The sequence below is a fragment of the Pelmatolapia mariae genome, linkage group LG7 (assembly GCF_036321145.2).
Source record: "Pelmatolapia mariae isolate MD_Pm_ZW linkage group LG7, Pm_UMD_F_2, whole genome shotgun sequence".
Lineage (NCBI taxonomy): Eukaryota > Metazoa > Chordata > Actinopteri > Cichliformes > Cichlidae > Pelmatolapia > Pelmatolapia mariae.
Genome location: NC_086233.1, coordinates 22559619 through 22587545, shown reverse-complemented (window position 1 = coordinate 22587545; position 27927 = coordinate 22559619). Strand labels below are relative to the sequence as shown.

At 40.2% G+C, this 27927-nt stretch overlaps 1 protein-coding gene across 3 annotated transcripts in view; it reads left to right on the top strand.

Moving 5' to 3' along the window:
- The window catches only part of rgs3a (regulator of G protein signaling 3a), a 121061-nt gene that overhangs the window by 15214 nt on the left and 77920 nt on the right, over nucleotides 1-27927 (top strand). The window contains exons 2-9 of one of the 3 annotated variants that reach the window (XM_063478460.1): nucleotides 1131-1198; nucleotides 14250-14331; nucleotides 15345-15450; nucleotides 16130-16562; nucleotides 19081-19120; nucleotides 19562-19893; nucleotides 21342-21419; nucleotides 24438-24549. In XM_063478460.1, coding sequence (XP_063334530.1) covers nucleotides 1184-1198; nucleotides 14250-14331; nucleotides 15345-15450; nucleotides 16130-16562; nucleotides 19081-19120; nucleotides 19562-19893; nucleotides 21342-21419; nucleotides 24438-24549 — 1198 coding nt within the window. In that variant the 5' untranslated portion in view covers nucleotides 1131-1183. Of the gene's footprint in view, nucleotides 1-827; nucleotides 1199-9986; nucleotides 10825-14249; nucleotides 14332-15344; nucleotides 15451-16129; nucleotides 16563-19080; nucleotides 19121-19561; nucleotides 19894-21341; nucleotides 21420-24437; nucleotides 24550-27927 lie in introns of those variants that run through there. The other 2 variants (XM_063478459.1, XM_063478458.1) reach the window with 2 other exon arrangements.

The following is a 27927-nucleotide window of genomic DNA, read 5'->3' as shown; positions in this document are numbered from 1 at the left end:
CTAAAAGTGTTCAGACTGTGTTAAAGAATAAAGGTGATCATACAGAATATTTGACTTTCATACTCGTCAGAATTGTACAAACTTTGTTTTTGCCTTACATACTGTACTGCCATGTATGTTACATATTTCAACAACTTACTGCATCTATTTCCCATTTTATAGGAAAACATAAAGAAATTACGGGTGACACAAACCTTTGCTTAGTTACTAATATGTCACAATAGCAAGAGTGAAATGTGTAAGTGGGGGGAAAATGCAAATCAGTGGTTACTCAGCTATTTTCTTTGATTTACGCTGGGACTGTTTGGACTGAGCTTGCTGAAACTTTGAAAATTTCAGTCTGAGACAGGATCGCGCCTCTCCTACGGTGCGAGAGGTAGGGGTGTGACTCAAGAGTATAAAGAGAGGGATAAGGGGAGGGGGATTGACACATCAAACAAAGGGATGATGGTAGTGGTTGGAGGGTGACGAATGGGTGGCTCTGTTTGAAGTTTGGGAGGCAAAGAAAGAGAGTGAGGAAAGGTGTACATATTAAGCGAGAGATGAAAACAGAAGTAAAAGCACAGACAGAAAGAGAAAAAGACAGAGCGAGTGAGGGAGATCTGCATCATGGCCTAAAGCTGAATGCTGCCTTTATGAGCTATAGTTAAAAGGACACTGAGGCGTGAGTCCCTGTAACCATAGCAACTTCCCAGGAGCCCTGTGACAGACGGATAATAGAGTGAGAGAGGAGTTGCTTTTCTCTTCTTCACCCCTCCCTCCTTTCCTCCCTCTATTCTTCCCTCCCTCTCACTTGTTCTCACTTCCATTCCTCTCTTGGGCAGTTTGTTGGATCCTCGCATCTTACGGGATTTTCCTTCACGCGGCTGCCCTGTCTTCTTCTTCTTCTGCTCTCTTTTTTTTCTCTTTTGCCTTTTATGTGCGCTCTGAAGTTTCCCAGCCCAGCAAAGGCTGCTCCAGACAACTGTTGCCATAATTGCTTGTTATCTATGCGAGCGACTTTTATGGACTCTCAGAACTGTTTGAGGACTTTATTTTTGTACATCCAGCGGGGCATTTTGCATTGGCACAGGGAGAAATGTGCTCCAAAGGCACTGTCTCAGCCCGTGATTCCTTTGTCTACATTTCAGAGGCTGTGCTGTCAAACCATGGTGCTGCCCCTGAGACCAATCGGCCTGAGAATATGCAATGCTTAACAGTAAGTGTGATAAAATCTTTCTTACTTTATTTGTTTTTTGTGTGTGTGTGTTTGTAAAGCTTACTCGTGCTTACATTTGTTTCTGCTCTGTGTTTGGGTGTGAGTGAACTGCATCAGAAACACTATGGAACTTTAATAGCATTTGCAGTGCATATACATGTGTGTCCATATACATGTTTTATGATGCCGTTGCTGTCACTTTATGTTGGAAGTTTCTCCATACAAGTGCACAACTTTTGTGTTCCTTCATTTTCAGCAGCTACATGTGTCCTTGTGTACTTTTATTTACTGACTTTCCACGTCTGTGTGCAATAAACGGATAGGCCTGTTAAATGTACACAAAGTAGTTGACCCGTGACATTACACCACATCCACTGAAGTCATCATGCATAAACATGCCTGCAGTAAGGGAAATTTACTGCACGAAATTCCACGTTGCACATTCTGAGCAACCATAGCAACTAATTGAATCATTCGCTTAAGCTTTGAGGGGTGAGTGAAGCGAGATGTCATTTCTTGAAAGACAATGTTTGTCAAAAGGCTCGCTTCCATGTGACTCACTTGTGGAGCAGTGCGATTGTTTGTCATTACAAAGGCAAAAGAAGGAATTGTGCAGTCAGATGAGAAGTCACTTTTTCTTAACTGTTCTTGGAGAGCACAAATCCTTTCTACGCTGCCTCTCTTGACCTTCACATTGTGCACTTCCAGTTCTACGTCTTTTTTTGTAGTTAGTTTTCTCTATTTCCACATTCTTGCCATGTAGTATTAAAAATGAATGAGTTCAAGCGTCCTCAAAGTTGCTGGAGAGGGAGTGAGGATGCTTTTATCCATTTGAAGTGGCAACAAGGAAAAAAAAAGGAACATGAAAAGAAAAACCTACACACTAAGACCTGAGGGGTTTATTTGATTAAAGCACAGTTGGGACTCCTAAGGGACACACAAATGGTGTTTTCAATCTATTGAGTATTTCCTGTTTTTACCCTATTTGGAACGCTAACTGCTTTGTTCTTGGCCTTGTGCTCCATGAGCTGCCTCCCTGATGGTTTTGCATGTGGCATGTGGTTTTGGCAGAAGCTTCTTTGCACTGTCCAGTGGTAACCTTCAGTAGGAACGTATAATAATGTAAGATGTTCGCGGTCTCTTGCCAGCTCTACTGGGAACTTTTTTGAATGAATATTTTCACTGCTTGGCTGCAACCTATGCTACATGCTCCTTGACCTGAACAAGCTAGAATAAAAGGGTTACTAACACTGTAGCTACTAGAAGGGATGCTTTTATTTAAGCTATCATTACATCAGTGTTATTAAAACATGGCATATGCATATTCCTTGGCTTTAAAGCTGCTGTCAGATAATGCAACTCTCATTATCAGGTGTCTGTTAAAGAAAAATATTACACTTGTCTGCACTTAACTGTATGTAGCACTTTTTAGTGCTACAGTTTTAATCCTTAGTTAAATTCTGCAAACCTAACTATGTGTAAAAGGTTCCTCAGTTACTCATTCACATGCACTATTGGTGGTAGAGCTACACAACAAGCATCTTGGTTACCACTAGAAGCATTCAGTGTCTTGCCCATGGGTACTTTCACACATGGACAGCCAAGGAATTAAACCTCCAACCCTGTGGTTAATGGACATCCTAAGCTAGCACCGACACATGGCCACCCAAAGAACTCTGCTCCCAAGAAACTGAAACCTAAGAGCTTTTTGAATACAAGTTAAGTTTCCATCCATCCATTTTCTGAAAGGCACCTTGATCAACGGATGTCTATCACAGTCCATTACAATAAGCTTTTTTTTTTTATTCTCACAATGTCAGAAAGCAATAAACATATTTTTCAGTTTGAAACTGGTTTACACAGTGTGTAATTTTTACATTAGCTTATAGATTAAAATTAAGATCTCTGATGAATCAATGCTGACCCAAAAAAGTCAGCTTTTAAAATGTGCTTAATAAATGTGAAAAGTGGTTATTATGTTTAAAAATAAATATATAAATAATCTTACTTTACTGCTGCCAGTGGAAGCCTCTGGTTGGCTCTTCGTTTATGCTGTGACTCATTTGACCATCCTGTGTCACATCAGAGATGGTGCTGGTGTTGTTTTATCCCAAATGATAGCAATTATGCAGCAAATAAATAAGACATAAAATTGCTTTGCTACAAGCATCTTCCAGAATGCATCCTGTAATGGTAATGCAGGTGCTTGTTCTAGATAGTTACTTGTATTTTTTCAATGTATGGAGCAGATTACACGAAAAAAAAAAAAAAAAACAAGACTGAAGAATGTAAGGATATTATCAGTCTTTTAGTACAAATGTACAATACGCTGCATGTCATCAGACAACCCCACAGTACCTGAGCCTAAGTAGTAGTGTAACAAAACATGCATACAAGGCACAGAAGCCTATTGTAAGAAAAAGTCCTTAGTTGGTCACCGACTGTTTAGCAGACAAAAACTTTGAAAAAATAAAACAATTAATAGTGACTATTTTGGCAGCGGAATGAATGAGAGATAGTATTAATTAATTTTATGACTCATTGATTGTGGTAAATAATTAAGTAGGCAGGCAGGTCAGTTTTAGGGAAACACTGATTTGCGTTAAATAATTTTCGGTTGTTAGATGAATTATTTTGTTCGGCTACAATAAAAAGCGCTTGTTTGTGGTTTAGGGAGGATTGGTCAAGATTAATAAATGTCAGTGTTAATTTGTGGTTGGACAAAGTAAACAAACTGTTAAGTTGAAATTCAATATTTTGTTGTTTTGTTTGTCCACCTGATCTTATCTCAGATTTTTCACTTGAGTCTGCTTCTGTCTTTAGGCCAAGACTTCTGGTTCTCTATATGGGTCATTTTGTGGATGCAGATAAAAAAGAAGAAAGCTAAGCTATCATTCAACCCTGGCCCAAAATACATTCCATCATTTGCTCTATAAACACACTGTTTGCCTGCATACAACCTGTAAGCCTGCTTAAATGCAATTGACCAGTTGTACTGAAAGCCCAACCAGAAACCATGTGCTGCTAACAAAAATCAGATTTTACATGTTAATATGCAGATTTTAAACCCTACACTTGGCATAAAAGAGGGATGTTTTTCCACTTTCCAGACACCCTGAATATCCTGAGTGGAAGTTCCCCCTGTGCTTGTTAAGACCGTTTCTCAAACCACAATCAATTTTTTTTAGACCAAATCATTTTATAAAGTTAATTTCTCTGAGATTTATTAAATTACATCAGGTAAAAGGTGACTCCTATTGGTTGATCTTGATGGTATCAAGAAACTGCATGTAGTGAATAAAAAATAATAACGTTGTAGTTATTTTGACAGTTTGAGGCTGCGTCCAACAAATTTTTTTTCCCCCCACCGCACTTTGCAATGGCTGAGGGCTGTGTTTTTTTACAGGATCCTAAATTCCACAGCGTCTTCTTCCAAACTGGACGCTTTTTCAGGTTGCCACAAATTAAACTTTGGGTAAAACGCTCAGTTGTTATTTACTTAGCCACCAGGCCAGAGTAGAGAAGGTGCGGGACTGATATCTCACTGGCTACTTAAAAACACTGGAGGACTTTTACTGTCGCCCTGTCTTTACCTGACATCCCCAAATGAACACCTTGCTCAGAGGAAAACAGTTCTTGGAGTCAAGTTTTGTTGACCCGGGATCTATGAGTTAACCAACAGTCAGCTGGAGTCAGGTACTTGCTTCACATTACTTTTGTGAATATTCCGTTTCGTGGCAACTAAAGCGCTAAGCTGAATCCCCACCCCCACAAAAAACGCTGTCCCCCTAAAGCGCTCTCAAGCGCTCCCAGCTGGATGTTTTCAGAAGAACGTCTGGCGTTTTCACTTGGCAAAAAATGCTTTAGTGGACAAAGCCCCTCAGACCTATTCAGCAGATCAGTATGACACTTAAAACGTATCCGTGTTGCTTTAGAAACACTCTGGGATGCCAGCTTTGTGAAAAGCAGTGGTCATATGGCGCTTATGTAGAGAATCAGAGTGATTGCACAGGATTAGACAGAGGAGGTAACTTTAGTTTCACCTTTCACATGCTTTCCTTCTATCGTTTAGGTTAAAAAGTACTTCTCTATATCTTCTTGTTTTCCACATATGCAAACAAAACTTACAAATACATTACATTTCCTACACTGCTGGAAGAGTCGCTTTTAAGGTCATTGAGGGCATTGTGGCATCTGCATGTGTAAAAGGTCCTTTCGTCTTCCCTTCTCATCTCCTCCCTCCTTCATTCTTGTTTTCCCTCTTCCTCTTTATCTCCGGGTGAATCAGAGTAACATATGATTGTGCGGTTTGTGTGGGACAGTCTCAGGGGAGACTTAAGGGAGGGGGGAAAGCACATTCACAGACTAAATTAGGGGAGAATGGAAAACCCTTTTAGAGTTTCTCCTTTTTTTTTTTTTTTTGTACTCGCTTTCTGTTGCCATGTCCCTGCTCCGTTCCAGACCACCGCTAATTTCCTCCCTCACTGTGGTATCCTCCTCTGCATCCTTCTCCTCTCTTTCGCCCCTGTCCCCTACTAAACAAAGAGGTCTGTGGTATCATTAACTGCCTTCTCTTCACCAACTCAAACATTTTTCAGTGTTTGGTAATGGCCTTGCACATGAATACCTTCAGCGATTCACACAGGACTCATTAAAAGGCTTTGGCGACGTTGATAGAGATGTTGGTGAAGATAATACTTGATATACACAAAGGAATGTACCACAGCAATGAAAAAGCACATGGCTATTTAAGAGCATTTTCCATCCACTGAATGCGCTTTCACAACTTCTTCTCACGTATTGTGGTTCTTGTGCATTTAGTTAATTAATAAATTAAGTTAGTTAACATGTTTGGAAGATAAACTGTGTTTCATAATGTGTGTTGCAGTGTGCGAGCCGAACGTCCCTGTAATTTATTCCGAAATGCTGGTGCTGCTTTTTAAGAAAGTGTTGTTGGCATTTAGGATTAATAATCATAGGAAGGGCATGTTGTGGTGACTGCAGCATTTGATTTGTGTGATATTTAGAGAAAATGTTGATGTTCTCTTAAAAACAAAATCAGAAAATTCTCTTGCAATGCCTTAAATGGAAAACTAAAGCAATTGATCTTTTGAAATCTGACATTTTGAGTTACCAATTTTTTTGTACTGAAGTAAAATTAAACTATAGCTTATTAGAAAGCAAGGACCGCCACCATAATAATAACGGTCACATAATAAATGTAATAGTTCCTTTATATGGTTACTTTACAAAGATGCCTTTCAAGATTTTGTGGGCACTTAATGGCAATAATGTAGAGTAAAAGCCGTTATATAAAACACAAACCAGCACATTAGAAACAAATGTGCTGGTTTGTGGAAAAAAAAAACCCCACAGGAAAATAATCAAGCCTAATGAGCTAGAACAAAATCCACTGAGGATGCAAGGTGGGGTTTGAGTAACGTCTTAAATTGTCCCAGGATTTCATGTTTTGGATGTTAGTTTGCAGAGTTTTGCAATGAATTGGAGTGTGGCTACAGAAGGCTTTGTCTCTCACAGGTTGCAGCCTGTGGAGAGAAACGGGCACCTCTCCTGTGTCTGAGGATAGGAGGGTTAGGAGGCAAGAGCGATGCTGAGGCACAAGATGGTGGAAGGGCTTGCAGGTGAGGTGGAGAGTCTTGTAGAGGAGTGTGATAGACATGTGCCTCTCAAGAACTCAGTAGGAAACAGCACTTTATTACAGAAGTTCAGGGGTGGAAAGAGAAATGCATGCTTGAGCGTTTTTAGCAAGAGGATTAGAAAATGAAACCCAGAGACAAGAGGTGTTGTGGAGGTGGAGGCATTCAGATTGATGTGTTGATGTGAGCAGTGGAGAACACCTTGGGACAGAGAAGCTAGGGGGGCTTACTGATAGTAATTAACTGCTTTCCTTTGGAGAGGTATGATTGGAACCAGGAGAGGGCAGTGCCACAAACATGCATTGGGTAAAGTGGGTGAGCAGAACACTGCAGCATACAATATCAAAGGCAGTGGATGGGTTGAAAAGGCCAGCATCTTTTGCACTGAGGAATTTGTTAGTGAGCTTGATGAGGACAATCTCAGTGCTGAGCTAAGCCTGGATTGTAGATTGTAGAGTTGTAGAGTTCATGATTGGACTTATAATGCTGGATCTGTGCAGCAGCTGCTGCAAACTCAAACTTTCTGGAGTTTTCTTTGTTTTCTCACTTTCTAAAAATGATCATCTGAAGCACAGATTTAAGACTTGACATGAAGCAGAGATGCCATGTCAGCATTTACCAGTTATGTTTACTGGTTTAAAAAAAAAAGGCTATCGGCTCATGGCAATGACAGTGAGCACAGTTCATGAATATTAACAATAGTTGAGCCCTGGACAACATGTCCCCTCACATCAATTTGCTTGTCAGCTACCATTAGCTTTTAAACCGTCGCTGTGCAAATGGGTCTGACACTTTTGTCTGTTGCAAAGGATGGGCAGGAAGGGTGAGGTGAGCTGAATAGATGAGAAAGAGTTTATTTTTTTATTTTTTTGGATTGTGTCTTTGAAAAAAAAAAAAGAAGAAGAATGGCTGGATTCATTGCCAGGAAATATTCTTTTGTGAGTATTTTGGGACTTGGCTGCTCTTAACCTTCCTCTCTTCTCCGCAAGGTGCTGAGCGTACAAAAGCTTATCGTTGTTCTTTCCTATACTTTCCAACTTCTGTTAATCTGAAAGAAGCAACCCTGTCCTGCTATGATTCAGGGGGAAGAGCAAACTGTCCATGTGTCATGCCTCAACCCCTAAAATTGCTTCTGATGAGCAGAGCAGTCTTCCACTTCAATTCAAGTGGAGTGACATTAAAAGTAAGAACTGTGATCACTTTGCTGATCCCCTTAGATTTCATGTAGTCCTATCACTTAAACGTGTGAGACATATATATCTGCAATTCGCCACTTGTTCTTTGACTTTACAGTTCAAACAGATGATGTGAGTAACTGATCGATTTAAGGTGGTGCACTGCAGAGAAAAACATGTTTTTGTTAGTTTTGAGATCTGGTTTTCAGACTAGTGGAAAGAAAGCATCCATAATGCACTGCACATTTACTGCATAAATATACTGTATGTGCTTTATTTTAAAAAACGCGTTGTCATAATGTAAACAAGCTGCTGGGGAAGTTTCATGATGGCATCTGCACTAGCTACTTGAAAGTTTTTACCTTGTTCCTGTGTAGTTTCTCCCCTAAACATACAGTAAATAAACAATTTGAAGTTCATTGGCCTGCTCCATTCAGGGTTGACTTGCTCTTTATCTCTCATATTATGCACAGTGTCACCCTCAAAATGTTGTAACTGTAGTTGCAGCTATGACTCTGCATGCCAAACTTCCACTGTTTGAATTTTAAATGCAACTCGAGCTGTGACCTTGAACTCGGTCTTAGACCCATCGTGTGTTCACTGGCTCAGAAGACGTCTCTTCCTTTGATAGCTGTTTATTCAGGTCAGAAAGAGAGAGGCAGAAGGAGGGAGAGAGATCCCACACTACTAAAAAAACCAGATTGGCCTTGTCTGGCTCCGAGACAAGCTTTTCAAACTTTTCTTTCACTCCTCTCGCTGAGACTGGCTTTCTTCTCTCCTTTTCTTCTGTCCCTCTAATCCGTCCTTCTGCCTATTTAGAGGTGAACAGCGCAGCGTGAAAGAAAGAGAAAGTGTTTTTGTGTGCTTGACGGGTAACCCTCGCCCTTTTCAAAAGGCAAACAGGGAAAAGCTGCCATCACTATTGGCATGAAGGGATCTTAAAACAATGGCCTTTTCTGCCACTTTATTAACACTGTACAGACTAATGCAGCAGCACTCCTCTTTCACCCCGCTCGTTTTCTGTCCGTGTTTCTTTCCTCGAGCCAGATATTCAGACGATTAAAAAGAAAAAGCAGCAAGCTGGGAATTAAAGGGGCTGTAAAGGGTTAGACAGCCTTTGTCGCAGTCGTGATTTAACAGGTTTTTTCCCTCCGCTGCTATTGAGGCGTTTGTTGTTGTTATTTTGCAGATGACCACCTCTCTCCCAGATATACGGATATTTAAAACAAAAACAGAAGCAAAGCTCGGATAGCTGGAGCAGGAGGGGAGATTGTTCGGAATTCTCAGACCTGCGAATTTCCGTACCGTGTGCTTGGAGCCGAGGGGGGAGCGACTGAAAGGAAAAGCAGAGGAAATGTGGAAGTTGAAAACATAACAAACAAGCAGAATGTCTGGACGGAGGTTGGGGAGTATGGGAAAAAAAAAGTACGGTGGAAAGAGTCCGATGAGGTGCGAAGTTTGATTGAGGCGCGAGAGTGAAGCTTGTCCCTAAACAACAGTGCTGTCATTGTATTTTGTGTGTTTTGCCTGGAAATGAGGTCATTAAAATTGGTAACACGCAAAAGTGGAGAGCAATCAGACACGTTTCCGTTTACAGTCCACATGTGGTCCGAGTTTAACTCTGCAACAACTGCAGGCTCAGGCACGGCCTATTAAAAGTCCTGCCTTTCACGGTCTTATTCATACATGTCTCACTCGCGCTGCCTGCATTAGTCACTGCAGAGTATATACAGTATTTACAAGGGACAGCTCTATAGCACCTTTCACAACCTCACAGTGTCGACTCAGGAAACAAACTGGCCTTATCGGGGGCAGACACACAAAGCTGTTCAAGCAGCAGGGTGGCGAGGTATGCATAAGTGCATGTGTGTATGTGTGCGGAGGGGGGTGGCGGTGGGAGGCACTTCCTCCTATTCTTCTGCTGTTGAAGAGTTCCCATGAGCGCCCCTGCCAGGAGCTACAGTGTGGCCTGAGCGGGCTGAGCCAGCGCCAGTCTCGCCTACATGACGCCGTCACACACTCACACAGCTGATCTCAGGCACTGCTGCAACTTCTGCTGTTCAGGCCACAGGGCGAGGAGCTGGGCCGCGTGGTGCAGGATACAACAAATGGAAGAAGAAAGAAGCGAGATGAAAAGATAAAGAACTGAAGAGAGGAAGGTTTTGAGTGAGAAAGGGAAGTTAAACACATGAAGCTGAGGTTGGCATGAAATTGTAGGTACAAAGAGAAGCAAAAAAAGATGATTCTGCACTGATGACTGGAGTCAGAATAATATTACATTTTGAGTGGAAAAGTGCCTTTGGAGGTCGGTGGCAGTGTTTTTGCAAAGAGGACGGGGAAACTGAGACTCATTTACGGCAAAACTGGTGCAGCGTGAACGCCAGAAGTATCCAAGGAGCATTTCTCTTCCACAGATTCCTGTTTGTTACCCAGCAAGGTGAGGGACACTCTTGCCACCTAAAGCCACCTCAACTGGACTGTCACCTGGGCACACTTCAATACTAAATTCCCTACAGCCTCTGTCTGGGCAGCTGTCACCGCCAAGATGATCCATAACACCCTAAAGTCCACCCAGCCATCGGAGCAAAGCCCCAGGAGAACAAGCTCAGCGGCACAAAGGAAACTTTGGCGATACTCGGGCTGCAGGAGTGCTGGCCAGGTGGAGAGTCACCGTCGTAGTGTGTGTGTATTGGCTGCGGACTTGAACACAGGAGAGGGAGGAGGAAGAGGAGGTGGTGTAATACACACCATCCACGGGCTGTGTCACCTGTGCATCGGATGTAGGCTGCCTCAGGTGTGTCTGAGTTCAAGTTACAGAAGTGAGAGAAAGGGAAGGCGGTGGTGGAAGAGGGAGTGGGAATGGGGAGTGCTTTAGCTGCACGGTTGCAACCTGTGTGTGCGAGTGAAACACGAGTTAACAGTTTTAATAATTTCTTTCATAATTTATCTGCAGCAGATGAATAAAGTTCCCAGAATTATAACACTCCAGCAGCGTAGATAGTTTTTGATCTTTCTAACACAGAAGCAGAATATAAAATGTTGAAGTGGAAACATCCTTGTTTGCACGCTACTGAACCCTGATAAAAGAAGAAAATGCACTTCCAGCTACATGCCAGCAGAAGAATAACTGCCTGCGAGCAAATGCAGGCGGTATGGTGGTGTGTGTGTGTGTGTGTGTGTGTGTTTGGGGGGGGGGGGGTTGTTTTTCTTGAGGTAAGAGACCCAGGAGACACATATTTAGAACAATATGAACTGACACTTTTTTGTGCACATTTAACATACAGATCAAAATTAGTCAATCAGATCTGAGAATTTAAGAATATAATGTTAATGACTCGGAATAAAGATTAATCAGATTAATGACTGGAAATTCATTTTGAGTCCGAACTTACATGATGAAAATTGAGCGAGACGTTAGTCAGATAAGGGTGTGGGTGCGTTTTGCTTTCTTTAGTCAGTGAACATACTGACCCAGATAACAGTGTCCAGCCGTATATGAATATTGTATGTGATTGGTAAGTTTTATTTACTTACCCCTTCTCCTGCACTGTTGGAAGTAAACAAGACGTGTTATACAAAACTGTTTCCAACTAAATGTTAGGGCTGTAAAATAAAGGGGTTAGTAATAAAACCTTGCAAATGATTTGAATCATTCACACCTGTTTGAAAACAATAAAAAGACAAGAAGTTGGGAAAAAAAGGCTTTTGAAAGGACAAAGTTGATGTTCATTTTCATTAAAAATGGGAAACAAAAGTTATGTTATCATCAGATGGAGATCTATATTGATGGTGATCGCGGGTCACGTAAGGATGAGTGAAAAAAAAGAAAGCACATGCATGAGCACTCTTCTGCTGGGTTCATTTAAGTTTGTTACAACTAACTTAAAATCCTATTTTTCATTCTAGTCCTTACTCATTATGATTGAGTTATTAATTCATCAGTAAAGCCCTGCTTATACAATTTAAATATTTAATGCATGCTGGCAGCATGTCCCATTCATTTTTCTTCATTTATCTCACTAATACGTCTTGTGATTGATGGACCGAAATATGAAAAATCATTGATGGATTATTTCCAGGCTCCTCTTTTCTAAAAATAATCCCTCCTGATTTCATTTAGAAGTGAAAAAAAAGGACATCAGACTGCTTTCTAAAACAGACCAGAGGTAGTCCAAGTGATTGGACTCGGCTATGCTTACAATTTAATTAACGCTGTAAAGGCTCCGGATTCTGGATGAATCAATCCAAATTAGGCAGCTCTGAGAGCTCGCTTAAAAAGGACAAGTATCTGAACAAGGAAGAGATAGAAACGGATAGATGAGACATAGCAGACTGGGAGTGTGTGCCGCACTTCTCTCCATTGTCAGTCCCATTCTTTGCTTTTCTCAGATTTCTGTCACGTAGTCGGTTTCTGCTCTTTCAAAGTGTTTATTGGTGGTTTGTTGTTTGTCTTAAATTCCAGGGAAATGCTTTACTTCAGACCAGCTGTTCCTCTGTTTGTCGTTGTTCGGTCTCCTCCACTTTCTAAAAGTCCCTCTGCCCTCCTTTTCACTTTTCAATCAGCTTAGTTTGTGATCAGTTTTATCCCCTTTCATAGTGTTTTTTGTAAAAAACAAAACAAAACAAATCCTGGTTTAGGTGAAGAGAGATGGTTTCCTTTTCAGTTTTTAACTGATTTTGTTTGAATTTGATTGCTGTCTTCCTACAAAAATATAGACCTATACACACAAAGCACTGAATTAAGTTTAGTTTAAGAACTTATGTTAACTGTTGTCACAGTCGCCAGTGAAGATATGGAGTCATTAGTCCACCAGTTTAAATGTGTCAGTGTTTTTTGTAGGTTGCATTGACATATTCTCCTTCTCCTAATCCCAATTACATAGTTTATGGATTCTCCAAAGGCGAGTGTTTTGTATTTTTCAGTTACCGAGGAAGGACAACAACTAAAAGACTGAATGTTTGGCACATTAGTGAAACGTGTACAAAACTGTGTCTCAGTCACATTTGCTTTTTTTCCTTTTTAGGGCAGCCACAAAGTCCGCCGTATTTGTCTGTGGCATGAAAGTCTTTTTTGTAGCAGTGTATTTTTGGAGGTAGACAGAAAAGGAGACAGATTAAAGTGACTCAAGGTTAAAGGAATATGGTAACACGAGGCATAAAATCGGTGGACTATAAGAAACCGCAATAGTAGTCGACATTTCAGGGTCGTGCGGAGCTTCGGGCCCCTGAATAATCAGTGTATTTCTACAAGTTGCTGCATCTCGCTCATGGGCAGACTTTGTAATTTAGCAGCATGTATATGTTTGCTCTGCTGTAGGAATAAAAAAAAGAAAGAAAGGGCGAGCGAGCGGGGATGTCTGTGTGTTTTGGGCCCCCCGGTTTTCAGCAGATGACATGGAAAGTGAGATGTTTTGGATGGAACTTTGTTGACTTTGGCTCAGACTTTCGGGTGCAGGTATTTGAATGTTTGGCAACACAAGAGACAGATAGACAATGTGAAAGATCCATCAGCATTTGTGTCTGTGTGCGTATGTGATACTTTTCAATGGACAAATATTGGTCCTCTCTACTCTACTCTGCAAACCTGATTGGACAACATATTCCAGTAAAATCACTTCGTGTCGATTATTTGAAATGATCATGTTTATTTATTCATTTGCAGAATTAAAACCCTACAAATAGCTATAGAGCACAACTTCACAGTTCTTACCAGCACCATCAAAGGATCAAAGGTTAAATCGTACTGGATATGAAATAGGTTGTAGTGATTATTCATGAACTTCCTGTTGTATTGACTTTTTTGGACCTATTTTGGCAATATGAAACTAACTTTTTACATTAATGGGGGCTTTTTACATTATCAGCTGCCTCTGTACATGGCGTATATAAAATCTGGCTAAATGTTAAGTTAATTGGCAGTCTGACTGTTTTTTCCCCTTTCCCTCAGCTAATGGACAAAGACTCTTTTTATCTCAACGGTTGTTTTTCCCACTAACTCAGCTAATTGGCTTCAATGGGAATCTGCTGTCAAGACAGTTTTAGCAGGAAGTAGAAGCAGAATACAAATCATAAATCCAATTGTCCCGTAGCGAGGAAGGAAGTTGATCATTTTGCTTACGTGCTACTTTTCGTTTCTCAGGTAGCAGGGGAGAGAGTGATTTCCTATCACCGTATCACAAAATGCTCATGTCTGTGTGTGTGCGCGTGTGTTTTCTGCAGGTGACCATCCTTCGAGGAAAGGATGGATACGGATTCACCATCTGCTCGGATTCTCCTGTGAGGGTACAGGCTGTTGATCCAGGCAAGTTTTACACGCACGTTGTTAGATACACGAAACCCAACTGTTCCTAAAGGACCCATTGTTTAAACTGTGGGTCTTTAAATACTCGGAAACATGACAAAACAGCGCTGCACTTTTCTTTGAGCCTGCCTTTTATATTTTTGATGGACGGGTTTGATTCAACATCGGAATCTGAGGTTTTTCCATGTTTTTTTCGCTGACTGCCAATGACAGATTTCTGTTTTTAATAGTATTTGTATAACATGAGGATATGCCAAAAAAAGTGTAGTGTTAAAAAACATACTATAAATTGTATATGTCAAAACAGGGGCCTTCTTGAGTCAGAAATAGCTTGGTGTTTTCCTCTGTTCCATTTTACATTTGCTGTATAAATACTCTGTTTGCCTTTGTGTCCCATTGATTGACCTGAGTTTGACATCTCTCCCCCTTTTCTGGCATTTTGCCTTTATTCAATAGCGCAGTGGAGAGAGAAGAGAAATGTGGGGAAAGAGGGCAGGGAAGCAAAGGTCTGGTCAGCTGATGACTCAACTGCTATTGACATTTTCTATTAGTATGCCCCCTTAAGCTATCAGATTGCCCTTTTAATTTGGTATCTCATAATTACGTGATGCATTTGAAGTTACATCATCAGAGTGTGGGGTGGGGGGGCTCGGAAAATGACCACTATTACCAGCTCAGTCGGTAGAGTGTGGCAGTTGATAGCAAGGCTGACTGTCAGATAGATACCTTTGAGTTAAGCCCCCATGTTGGGAAGTGTCTTCCCAGTTGTCATGTCTTTAATTAAGATCCTGTGTCCCAAGCTAATAATGTGTGGAAAGTTTTCAAAACTAGCATTTTGATGTTTGGTCATGATTTTATTGCTTATGCCCTGCAGGGATTTGCCATTAAGAATCTCCAAGGCTAAAGAAACAAACTAGCACATAAAATACAAGCTACAGCTCTGGTGTGTGTTAATGGTTCTTGAGAGTGTGCAATGATGCAAACTTTTTATTTCTATCTTTTTACTTCGACAGGGGGTCCAGCAGATCAGGCTGGTCTGCAGCAGCTGGACACTCTCCTGCAGCTAAATGGTCAGCCAGTGGAGCAGTGGAAGTGTGTGGACTTAGCCCATGCTATAAGGTAAAAACAACACAAACAAAAACAGGCTTATTCGCAACTAAATGTTGCAGAATAACTTTTCATGTGTATAGCCACAGCTCTAGGATGAAAATTAGGAAAGTTATTAGAGAGGTTTAGAGGTTTTCAGAGATAATTGTTGCATCCAAATTGAGTTACAGATCAGTTTAAGCTGTTCTGATGTGAGCGGCCCCCTAAGCTAAGCCTGTGGTGTTTACAGAGCTTTCATTTCAGAAGCTGAGATTGTCAGAAACCAAAAGGAAATCCATTTACACTGAAGCGATGTGGGAATAGCTCTGCAATTACACGTTATGAAGTCAGTGATTTATCAGCACTCAACAGCATAATCTTAGTTAAACTTTTAAGGGTTTGATCCTCTGTTTTCTTTTCGATGAGCTGTCTCATTCCTACAGTGATGCAGTTTATTTTAAAAACAGAATGAATTAAAGTAGGTTTATTTCTGTATTGGAATTAATTTTTTACAGACATGCAGTAAGTATCAAAGAGTCTGGTTTTAATGCGTATTAAATGTGTGGTTTCAGGGTTGCTTTTCATCCAGATGTTCTTGTTTTTGACTTTTAATGTATAATATAGATATAATTCATTTTGCCGTGCAAATTGAGACATGTAAATTCCACTTGTCTGGCTTTTCTTAACCATCGTTACTTTGCTTTTGTTTCAGGAACAGCGCCAATGAAATCACAGTGGTAGTGTGGCGAACTGGTCCTTCAGCTAAACCTAGTTTTGAGGGTCTCATCCACCGACCCTCCTACAAACCCTCCACCTCAAACTATGATGCCCCGTCACCGCCCACCCGTAGACGTGTACCAGATGTCGGCACAAGTAAAACCCCCCCAGCTGTGCCGCCACTCCCAGCCCACCACCGTGCCACTGCCGCACGCAGGCTACTGGTGAACGGCTCTGAAGCTGGAAATAGCGGCGGTGTAGGCATGGGGACCCTGGCGTGGGGGGCCCAGGGAGGGTCGGCCGAGGAGCTGGACGGGAAGCCGCGGCACCTTCACCATCCTCACACTGCCACTCTGAAAGGAACTAGAGTGAAGGCATCCAACGGGGATAACTATATCATCCTGGCACCCATCAACCCTGGAAGCCAGGTACCGCAGAGTGGTGGTGGGCTGCATCTTCATCATCTTCTCCGTCCTCCTCATCCTCACCATGGTCATATGGTGGCTCATCCTAGATATGTCTCCTTACCTTACATCCCTGGTGCTGATAGATAGATGGACTGTATGTACAGTATGTCTGGGCCATTTGGGTTACTGCTGTCTCACTGATTTGTGCTTTATAACATGTCGTGAACACTACATACTGTGCATATAGTTCACTGTCATGTAAATATGGAGCAATAGACTGAAAACCAAGAGGATAAAACAACATATAAAAATAGAGCTGGTAATAACATTATATGCCTGTATTATGGGGAAACTTTTGCTGTATTTCTTTCTTACATCGTGCCAGACATGGTTCATATTAGAGAAACTATGCATATATATGCCTCAATTAATTTATCTAGCAGATTTTCTCTAGACACAAGAATTTCAAAGCAGTTCTTTGAAAACAAATAGTGCTTGCATTTAGGAAGGAGAAAGAAAGAAGAAGGAAACACATATTTCAACAATGGTTCATTGCATAATATCCAGTGTCTGTATAACATTGCATGTACATGAACATTAGGACATGTATATGACATTTTATACAGCATGTACTTTATAGTGCTTAACAGATTTATTAGACCACCACCCAATAGTAACATTTATGCCACAGCTGTGCTGTGTTAACAGTGTTGAAATTTACCAAAATGGTTTGATTTCTGTAATGCTAATTCACCAGTATGCACAAACTCTTTATATCAAATTTACATTTTTAATGTTTATAATAATAATTCAATATTTATCCAATAGTTATCCATACATTTTCAAAATGAGCATTTTACAAAGAACAGAAAAAATTGTAAAGCTCATGATTATTTTTTGATTAAGATGTCAAATTATAGTTATCTACTTGGATTTCTGCACAGAAAAATTAGTTTTAGTGGTCAAAAGTTATGCTTCATTTCTGACTCCTCAGAGAAGTCCAGTGCGCTGGCATTTTGTTATCTGATTACAAATAACAGTTTCAAACAAAATTTTGTTGAAAGTTTCCTTGTTTTTATGACAGGTGGTCTAATACATTTGTTAAGCATGCTTTTTTTGCATTCAGTGATCTTGTATATGAGGTAAAAGCTTTCATCATGAAAACAAAATAAAGCAAAGTCAACAAATCAAAAAGACTGATCTGAATTCCTAAGCTAACCGTACAATACTAACCCACTAACTAGATTCAGAATGGGTTTGAGACTTTCTTTTCCTGATATGAATCTAAGTGTCTTAATGGTTGCTCAGCTTACACAAAACTAACTAACTTTATGCAACTGGTGCAAACACGTAGAGTCTCTGTGTGTCCTTGCTTGTAAGTCTGCCAACACAAAGCTCTGTGTGTGTGTGTGTGAGTGAGTAATCTATGTGTGGGTGTGTCATGAGGTATGCACCTTTGTCCTTTTCAGATCTAGGTTCAGTTAATGGCAGTGGTACCAAATTACCAAATTATAAGGGAGGGAAGACATGCAAATTCAGAGAAATTATAGGCATATTGAAGGAAGAGACTTCAGCTTCAGGCAAAACAGGAACATGCCAGCACAGTGAAACTGGCCTCCCTTACAAATAGCTGCAACTTGTATCTCAAACAAAGAAGGAGGCAGAGACTGAGGGGATTCTGTTTTGGCCTTGCTAAATATAATAAAAGCCCTGTGGAAATGGGTCATGTTAGTGGCATACCACACAGATACAAAGAAGGCGCTTTGAGAACCAGCACTAAAGAAAATGAAATAGTTATCCAAATAAACAGGCAGAAAAGTGCGATAATGGCATATATATATATATATATATATATATATATATGAACATTTTGGGACTTTCCAAATCCCTCTCCACCTGCAGATTCCTAGCCTTACACCCTCACTAGATTGTGATATGTTATGACAAGCAGAAACCATTACTGCCTCGGTGGGTCCAGCCTAAAATTCAAATGGGCTCAAAAGTGTCCTAGAAACTAAACCGAATGCCATGCAAGAAACAAACAAACAAATGAAAATGCAGAGATGTAGAGACTGGATAGTCAAAGAAAAAGAGACAAAAACTCAAGGCACACACACACACACACACACACACACACACACACACACACACACACACACACACACACACACACACACACACACACACACACACACACACACACACACACACAAAACAGGAAAGACAAAGAGTATGGAATAAATATGGTAAAGAACCGCATTTCATAGTGAAGTATACAGAATATTTTTTTTTAAATGACAGTTGATCCTTTTATAATTTATAAATATGTCTTGTTGCATCATCATCATCATCATCATCATCATCATCAGTATCAGTGTCGGGATAGAAAGTTAAGATCAGAATTGACATTCAATTTAGAAATGATACAACTTAATACATTAACCTTTGTCATTGGATTCATGTTTAGATTGTTAACATTTTCATTTTTGTTTTATTTAGATTTTAATTTTATGTTAATCTCATATTATTCTGCTTTCAGATCTTGAGGCCCGTTTACCCAGACAAGCAGGGCACATTAGGTAAGTCGTGTATAATATTAATAACTGTTTAAATTAAATGACTGTTTTGTTAAGTGGTCTACTGAGTTTGTAGATCAGCTTCTATTGTAGAAGGCAACCTAACAGCCTCAAACTAAAGTATTAAATGACAATTGCTCCAAAATATGTTTTCTACATTACTTATTTCTTTGCATTATATTCTTGTGTTTCTTGTTGGATTTTGTTTGTTTCGAACAGAACAATCTTGCTGTCTCCATTCTTGCACTCCCTTCATCGTCAATCTTCATATTGAGGATTGATTGACTGATTGATAATAGTTTATTCATCCCGGGTGAAATTGGGTTAAGGCTGCCAGCCTTGCCAGCGCCATCTTACCCTTCATAGATAGGATCATATTTGGAACAGTATCGATCTTAAGTACTGTTCATAATCTGTGTCTTCACTTTCTTTTTTGCTCCACAGCTGCGAGGTTAATCCCCACCCGACAGGCTCCTGTTCCTCAGCCGCAGAGCGGTGCTTTTTCTGGAGGTATGGGTGGAGTTGGTGGTGGCGGAGGCAGCGGCGCTGGTGGCGGTGTTGGTCTCTCCAGCCGTACCGGCTTCCTACGTCGATCTAACAATTCGAAGACATCAAAGGTGCCTCCTGCCTCCTCTAATGCAGCCAGCTACCAACAGCAGAATGCCAATTTCGCCAACTACCAGAACTGTACCATTGTCCGATCACATGCTCCGCACGCAAATTATGGATATGTTAAAGTGGCGCCCAAGATCCTTATCTTCCCCATCTTTGTTCAGGTACGCCATTTTTTATGTGCCTGCACGGCTTGATTTGGTAGTATCGTTTGTTATTCTTTGTCTACATTTTACTGGACACTGTATTATATACACTGAAGTCCTGCTCTTCTACTTCTACTTACTGCTGAGAGTGAGATTTTACTGAACCAATCTAAAGCCATTTGAACCCAAGGCAAAAGAGTGAATAGATATAATTTTCGAATGATCTGCTGCTATCAGAGAATGATATGCAGAGGCCCCAGTCTGGACTTGAGCTGTGGATGCACCTGTTCTCTGGTATTTAACAAGACTAACAGGCCACTGAGATACTCTGAAAAACAGTTTTCACAAACTGTCCAAATATGATGAATATGATTTTTTCCCCTTCCGCATTTGTGTCAAAAGGAAACAAGACATTTCAGGTTTGCAGTTAGGAAATATGTTGACCTTTATGTCTGAGGTTCTCGTGTTTTGCAAGTCATCCGTGAGCTTTTCACACGTAACACAGACTCGATCTACATATTTTTTTCTGCATTCTGTCTTTAGGCAACAGCACTAACAGCGGTAGTGTTACTGTATGAGATGTCAGGCTGATGTTTTCTGTGCTGTACATTTTGGATCAAAGAGTGTCAAAGTTCTGTGCAACCAATTCAACACTTACTTCCAAAATCCACTTTCTTCAGAATAAAATGGCAAATCTAAGTGGGGCTACTCCAAAGAGGCAGCTTATATGAAATGAAGCATCATCACTTAATAACTGCTTAGTTTTTCACATGTGCGTTATAGTGTGTTGACCGCAGTGAGATAACTTTTGCGCCTGCACTGACATGTCAACTGGCTTAGCTATCTTGAGCTGCGATAAACTTTCACACTCTGAAAACACACTGACTGTGCTGGTACTTTCTTCATATAGAGTCATGTATACAAATGCGCAGCCCTGACCCTGTTTCACATGGTATTCAAATGTTGCACATGTTGAATTGGGCCTCTGTCACACCCTGGACTTGAGAGGAAGTCCCCTCCTCCCACGTTGCCATTCTATTTCATTTTAAGTGTCACTGTCTTGTCGTGCTCAACCGCACATACCGCCTCTCAGTTGCAACTTGCTTTCTGTCTCGACAGAATCAGTTTCAGCGGCGTTTCCCTCCATAGAAAAGACCTGCTTTTGCTTTTAAGCAGATCGATTGGATTTGGGAGCCAAAATGGATTTGGTACTGCAGCTTTTCAGCTTACAAATGACAGATGCAATATTATATTTTTGGATTTTATGTTGAAAAATGCTCAACATATGTTTAAGAGGTTAGGGTAATATTAAGCAGAAGGAAAATACTCTACAAGTACTATTTACCTCAATATTACAAGCATTAATGTCCCTAAAGCTGCTGGATATGAATAACGGGATGAGAACTCGATTCGGTAATGTTGTGTCCTCATTTCTTCATGAAGCCTGTTGTTTTCTGTTGTTACAGCCTCTTGACCTCTGCAGCCGAACACTCATCATATCTGAAGAGATGATACTACACGAGAGCAAGCACCACTCTCTTAAGGTAAGGGCCATCAAAACAGAGTGTCTGTTTTTGCCCGTGCTCATATGAATGCATTTGTTAATTATTTTTCCTGCATATTAAAATCTGTCTATGTCTACAAACCTAAAAACACCCGCTTGAAGCTTTTATTTTAATTTAATGTTCTGACCAAGGATGTAGTTATTGCTCAAAACATCTAAAACATTATGCAGGATTTCATTAAAGGTGTCTCTGAGATGCATAAGCTGCTATTTCAAAGAGCTCTTTCGTTTCACTGATACAATAAGATCTCTCCGACCAGTGGCAAGCATTCAGTTGGTTTGCTGCATCCTCCTTTGTGGTTTTTTTTAATTTGGCCAAAGTGAAAGTGCCGTCTCACTGCCTTGATTCAGAATTTAAGCGAAATATATATTCGTATATATATATATATAGATATATATATATGTATGTATCTATATATAGATATATATATATATGTGTGTGAAAGCATACAAGTATAAGTGTAAAGCGACATCTCAGGAAAGGAATGAAGTGCAGGAGCTGTCTGAACTGGAGCTGTCCACATGAGTCAAGAAAATCAATACTGGATGAAGAAAGAGAGCAGCAAGGATCAGACTGACAGATAAATTGTGTTTTATACATCAAACATTGCTTTCAATGTACATCATTGAAAAATGTTAAGAAATGTTATAAATACTATAAATTCAAAGTATTCCTATCCCTGTGACAAGTATGTTAAGTCTCAGAAATAGTCTGTAAATGTTGTTGTGTAATATGTATGAAATGTTATTCTGTAAAGATCGTATTAAATGCCAAATATTCATCGCTGATCTGGTAATGTAATCTTATAAAAGGCTTACATTTGCATGACCCCAATTAGAGTGGAGATTCATGGAAGGAAAAGCTTTGAATGTTTCCGCAGATGAGATGATGATGACATCACTGCAATAACTTTAAACTAGTTCACCAAAAATAGGTGGATATGCCTCGGAAATTTAAGGTGTTAGTTTCGTGTTTCAAATGTTTTATTTGAAAGAAGCACGTGAAACAGGTCTGTGTGGGCTGGACTGTATACTCTAAAAGAAAAGCTTATTTCACTGCTGAATTCAGCTTTGGCCCTGTCACATAATCTCAGCTATACGCAGTAAAGCGGAGCCACTGCTGGCATCAAAGTATAATAATGGACTCTCTCTGGGGTCATGGATAAAACAAATATTTAGCAGGCAGTGTTTGTCGAGAGGGAGTTTCTCTCCACTCTGTCACTTTATACAGGCTGGGTTTTTTTTATGATCTCTCTGTGTTGTTCCAGCTTTTGCTCTTTTAGTCTGGGAGGCAAACTAACATGCAGCACTTTAACATTTATAGCCAAACACAAAGACTAAGCGGACCATTATATTTAGTGCAAAGTGAAACAACAGGAAGATTTCACTGTAATCTTTTACATAAGAGATGCAAGTTGATTAAATCACCAGATTTTCAGGATGTATTGTATTATAGATAGATATATTATCAATAAATTTAACTTATTCGATTTACAAAGCATGCTAGTTCTGTATATTCTTGAACATTATATGGAACATTTATGTTTTATGAGATTCTTTACTTAACTGTAAAGAGTATATTGCGAGTTATGTTGTTGTTTGAGACCCTGCGTTTCAGTATAGGTACATTACATTTGGCTTTTCTCCACGTTATGCTTCGCTCTGCTTAACATAGAAGTGTAAAGGGTGCGCCCCGCTTCTCCTTTTGTGTGGGCTGGGATATTAATGCATAAGTGCTCAAGGATAAGAGATTAAGAAAATGGATGGAAGTCTTAATCAGACAAAATTGTTGCATGAATTATCGAGCTTCGCATTGTTGCAAAGCTTTTTGGTGCACAAAAATACAAATACATACAAAGATTTAATGCGACAGCAAGTATGTGTGGAAAATGTAAATATTTGAAGTGGATATTTGATTTTGTGCACAAGTTTGCGCAAATGTTATACATACTAAACATGGGTGCTTCTCTGTGTGAAAACTATTGCTTTCATGCACTTTGTCCTTTACTTTTCACTCTTACTAGCATTCTCTTCCACCCACTCAGATTTACACACAAACATCCTCAAAGACACACACACACACACACACACACGCGCACACACACGCACGCACGCACGCACGCACGCACGCACGCACGCACGCACGCACGCACGCGCACGCATACACACACACACACACACACACACAGACACACACATTAACCACATGCTGGCTACATCTGAAATACCCTCTGCTATCTTACCCCTCAGAGGAAGCCACCAAAGCAAAAGCATTGTCTTCAAATGTTGCCCATCTGCACGGATTACAGCTTATGTGTGTTACGCTGCATGTTTGCACCTGCTTACGTAAGAAGTCTTTTTACCTTAATTTAGGTGTTCTCTTTCTTTTTCTTTTATCTTCTACTTGTTTATCTTGATTTCTTCCTCGGTTTCATTCTCTGTTCGTTTGACTTTTTATACCTTAGCACTGCAGAAGCATAAAGCAAGACATGGGCTGTAACTTACTGTCTCTTAATACAAAATAAAATAAAAGATGAAATTAAATCCCTCAGATATAAACTGCATGTGTGCTTTAAACAACTACAGAGGTGTTCATTGTTTGTTCATTAAATGCCTCATTCAGTTAATAAAAGATACATTTAGGACTACGTCAGTGTAGACGCATGGTTGATATTCAGACACCAAACCACCATGTGGGAGGATGTATACATATGACCAGAGCTCTGTATGTGTGAACTGCATTTCCTGTGCTAGGACATGATTCGGGGGAAAACTGCAGGGGGTGAAACCTGCCAAATATTCAGTGCTGTACGTGTAGTTAACTGGGTTGCAGGCTGATTTTGTAAGGTGGAAAGCCAAAGTGAGATCATCTGAGATGTAATGCGCCCCCACCCCCAGTTCTCACATCCTGTTCTCCTTCACCACCTTCTGCCCTCCATCCCCTTCTTTTCAACGTCCTATTCTTCTCTTTTTAATATTCCCCCTCCATGTCTTTTAGGTTACTGTGTTTGTCTACAACGACCTAATGCTGGTGACGAGAGAAAGCGAGCCAGGCCGATGTAATGTACTTCAGAGTCCCCTGTACCTCCGTCAGCTGCGACTCCAGGAGGGTATGTAAGCCTAAACACGGGAACCGTGATCCGTAGATTTCTGAGACGTTGAGGTGGTTATATAGATCAAAAAAATTCTTCTTTTGTGCACCAACACATTTCTCAACAGTCCCATAACAGCCAAAATCTGTGTGCAATCTGTGTGTGTATGTTATAAAGCTAAACTTTTACAATTCACCACAGAGTAAGAAAGGAAGTGTAGCACACAGAGGCTGTGCAACCAGAAATAAACACGGGGAGCTATGACTGCAGTAATACTTTCAGCTGAGTTTAACCAAAGGATATTTAGGGAAAGATTGTCCAATTTCCTGTTGCTTTGCCTTTTTATTTCACCTTGGTGTAAACAGTCATCTCCTCTGCCGTTATGGAGAGAATAGTTTGGCCAGCATGGCCACGCAGAGCACAGACAAATCAAATAAATAGGGCCCAGCGTAAATATCTGTGTTTAGAGCAGCGGGTGAGGACAGGGATGGGGTCAGGAGGCATTACTGGGACAGGGCCGGGTGAGAGAGGGGGGCTGCTTAGACATGTGCATGGGCAAGAAACTGTACTGACAAGCTGACTGCTCCGGAAGTGGGTTTAAACCAAAACGCAAGCTTTATGCTTTGTGATCTGTTAATGTGATAACAAAAAATAAGGGAAAGGCTGTCAGAAGGAGAGTGTGTGTTCTGTACCAGATCAGTGTGGGGGAATCACCATGTAGGTTTTAGGGCGGCCTGAGAGAACCACAGAAGCACTGCTATGATTATGTAGAGAATGAGGATTACGAGTTCTCGCTTTCTAATATGATTACAGTTATATTAAAAGAAAAGTAACATGAAGGTGAAAACAAGGTGCAAAAGTCTTGGTTTTCACTCGGTAACTAAAGCAGGTGTGAACCAGCATTGTACATGTATACAAAGTACAAGAAATGTTGTCTGTTTCTTAAGTAGAATAAAGCTAAACTAATAAAAGAGTAATGAAACAGATTCCTTTCTTCCAGAATTTGAAGTTTGAATTCTCGGCACAACAAGCCATATCTGTTTGGCTGCTGTAGTAAGACAAAAGAGATGGTTTTATGTTAGTGAAATAGCGATTCTTAAGCACATTAAGAGTTGATTTCAATACATATCTTAAGACCTTTAGTTGAATAAACTTGAAAAGGCTACCCAGGTGATTGCCTTATTAAAAACTTTTTTTTAATTTATTTTTTTTTATAAATTATTCATTTATTTATTATTTTTTGCAGTTTTGTTTTCTATAGAAAAAAAAGAGCTCACTTTCAGTATTTTCACAGTAACTGTATATTAGGTCTAATCATGCCAGATTAGCTACATTTTTGAGTCCTAACTGCTTTGTTTTTGTAGTTTTGTAGTTTTTAGTTTGGACTACTTGTACTTTTTCATTTTTAGAGTTTTATTCCCCTAAGACAAGAAGATTAAAAAGATAACAATAGATACTAGGACATGGAGTAAAATCAAACCGAATATTTAAAAACTTTTTAAACTTGTTATCTAAAATATAATAGGTCTTTATCATCATTGTTCATGAAAACAATGAAAATACAAAAACATGCAATAGCGTGAACATGACAAAAGGTAAGCACAGTGAGGTGGTGTATACAGAATAACAGTGTGACATTTTTTTTTAAAAATTGCACTTCCTGCTCTTTGGGTAAAGATTTATTACTCCACAGCTGTAAGGAGGGGAGGAGGGGCAGTGCTTTTTACTGCCAGTGAAAAAGATGTTTTATAATCTTTTGGTTTTGGACTTGATTGATCTGACTTTCTTCCCAGAAGGTCAGGGTTAAGAATAGGTGATGTTTAGAGTGGGTGTGGTCCAGTATGATACAGCTGGCTTTCTTTTGGATTTGGCCACTGAGGGAGGGTAGAGAGTCATCCCGATGATGTGCTCTGCTGCCTTCACCACCAGTTGTAGGTCCTTTCTGTTCTCTCCTGTTCAGCTGGTGAACCACACCGCACAGCATGAGGTCAGAAGGCTTACTATTGTTGACCTGTGGAAGTTGGCCAGCAGGTGGTAAGGGGGGGGGGGGGGGATGCTTTAACTTCCTCTAGAAGTAAAGCCTCTGTTCGGCTGTCCCCACCTGATGTGAGATACATGTGGTCCAGGTGAGGTCAGCTGACATGTGAATACCAACAATCTACGTCCTCACTGTGTATGCAGAGTGCTGAGTGTGTTTCCTAAAGGCCTCTATCATTTCCTTGGTTTTTGTTGGCACCGTTGTTTCCTCTCAGTAGGCAGTTTCGTCATTGGCTGATATCAGGCCTACTATGGAGGAGATTTTATGATGGAGTTTGTGTTAATTATTTTTCATGTTGTAATAATGGACTGAATAATGGACTTGCTCATGAAGTCATCCACTGATTTGTGGACCATAGTTTTAAAGTTTAGCATTCATGACATTTATTTGCCAGCTTTGTTGTGTATTTTTTTTCAATCAATTTGATCAATGCATTGTTATAAAAATATTTCAAATCTTCAGAAAAGTGCTAACTGAGGTCATAATTTACGAGGGAAGCAGGATTGTTTTCTGTACAACCAGATCTCTTTTTGAAGCCAGAGCATTTGTGGATTTCTGACTGTTAGAACTAATATAGGTCCTTCCATCTTTTACACTCCTTTATTGACAAGTTTTGGTAAAAACTTTGAAATCATTCTTTTATTTTAACAAGCTGTTAAGTCAGAAATATTTGTGACACATTTTTTTGACAGGGATTAACTGAAATAGGACATATTAACTAGTTTTATTAATTGCAGCATTACATTGGAAATGCATTGTCACAGGATTTGACTGTATTAAGAAAAGCATTGAATAACGAATCTAGTAGCACTTCTGAGCTGTTCTTCTCTGTAGACACTGCTAGTCTCCTCTGGTCCAGTTCTGACCTCCATCCCGCACCCAAACAATCAGTGATCACCAGGGTGGGGATTCAGTTGAGTTTGCATGTCTGTGTGTTCTTCATGAGAGGACACACACACACACACACACACACACACACACACAAATCTCCACCCTGAACCCTGTCATTGTTATTTTGCTTCAGCAGCGTCACTCAGGAAAGAGGCGCCAGGGGATTGTGTTTGTTTCAGTAAGGGTGTGTTTTATGCATTTGTGTGTGTGTGTGTGTGTGTGTGTGTGTGTGTGTGTGTGTGTGCGTGCGTGTAAGGACACAGTACACGTTCAGTAAAGGGGCTTTCCTGTGTTCCTGCCACCCCAATACTAGGCAGAGGAGTGTGGGAAACAATGAGAGAGTAAAAAACACATGTATAGCCAAAATTACACTCTAAATAGTCTAAATATTGTTATTACACTAAACAAGCTAACAAGACTAACACTCACCATGATGTGAAACCTTCTGTCTCTTGAACCAAAATTCT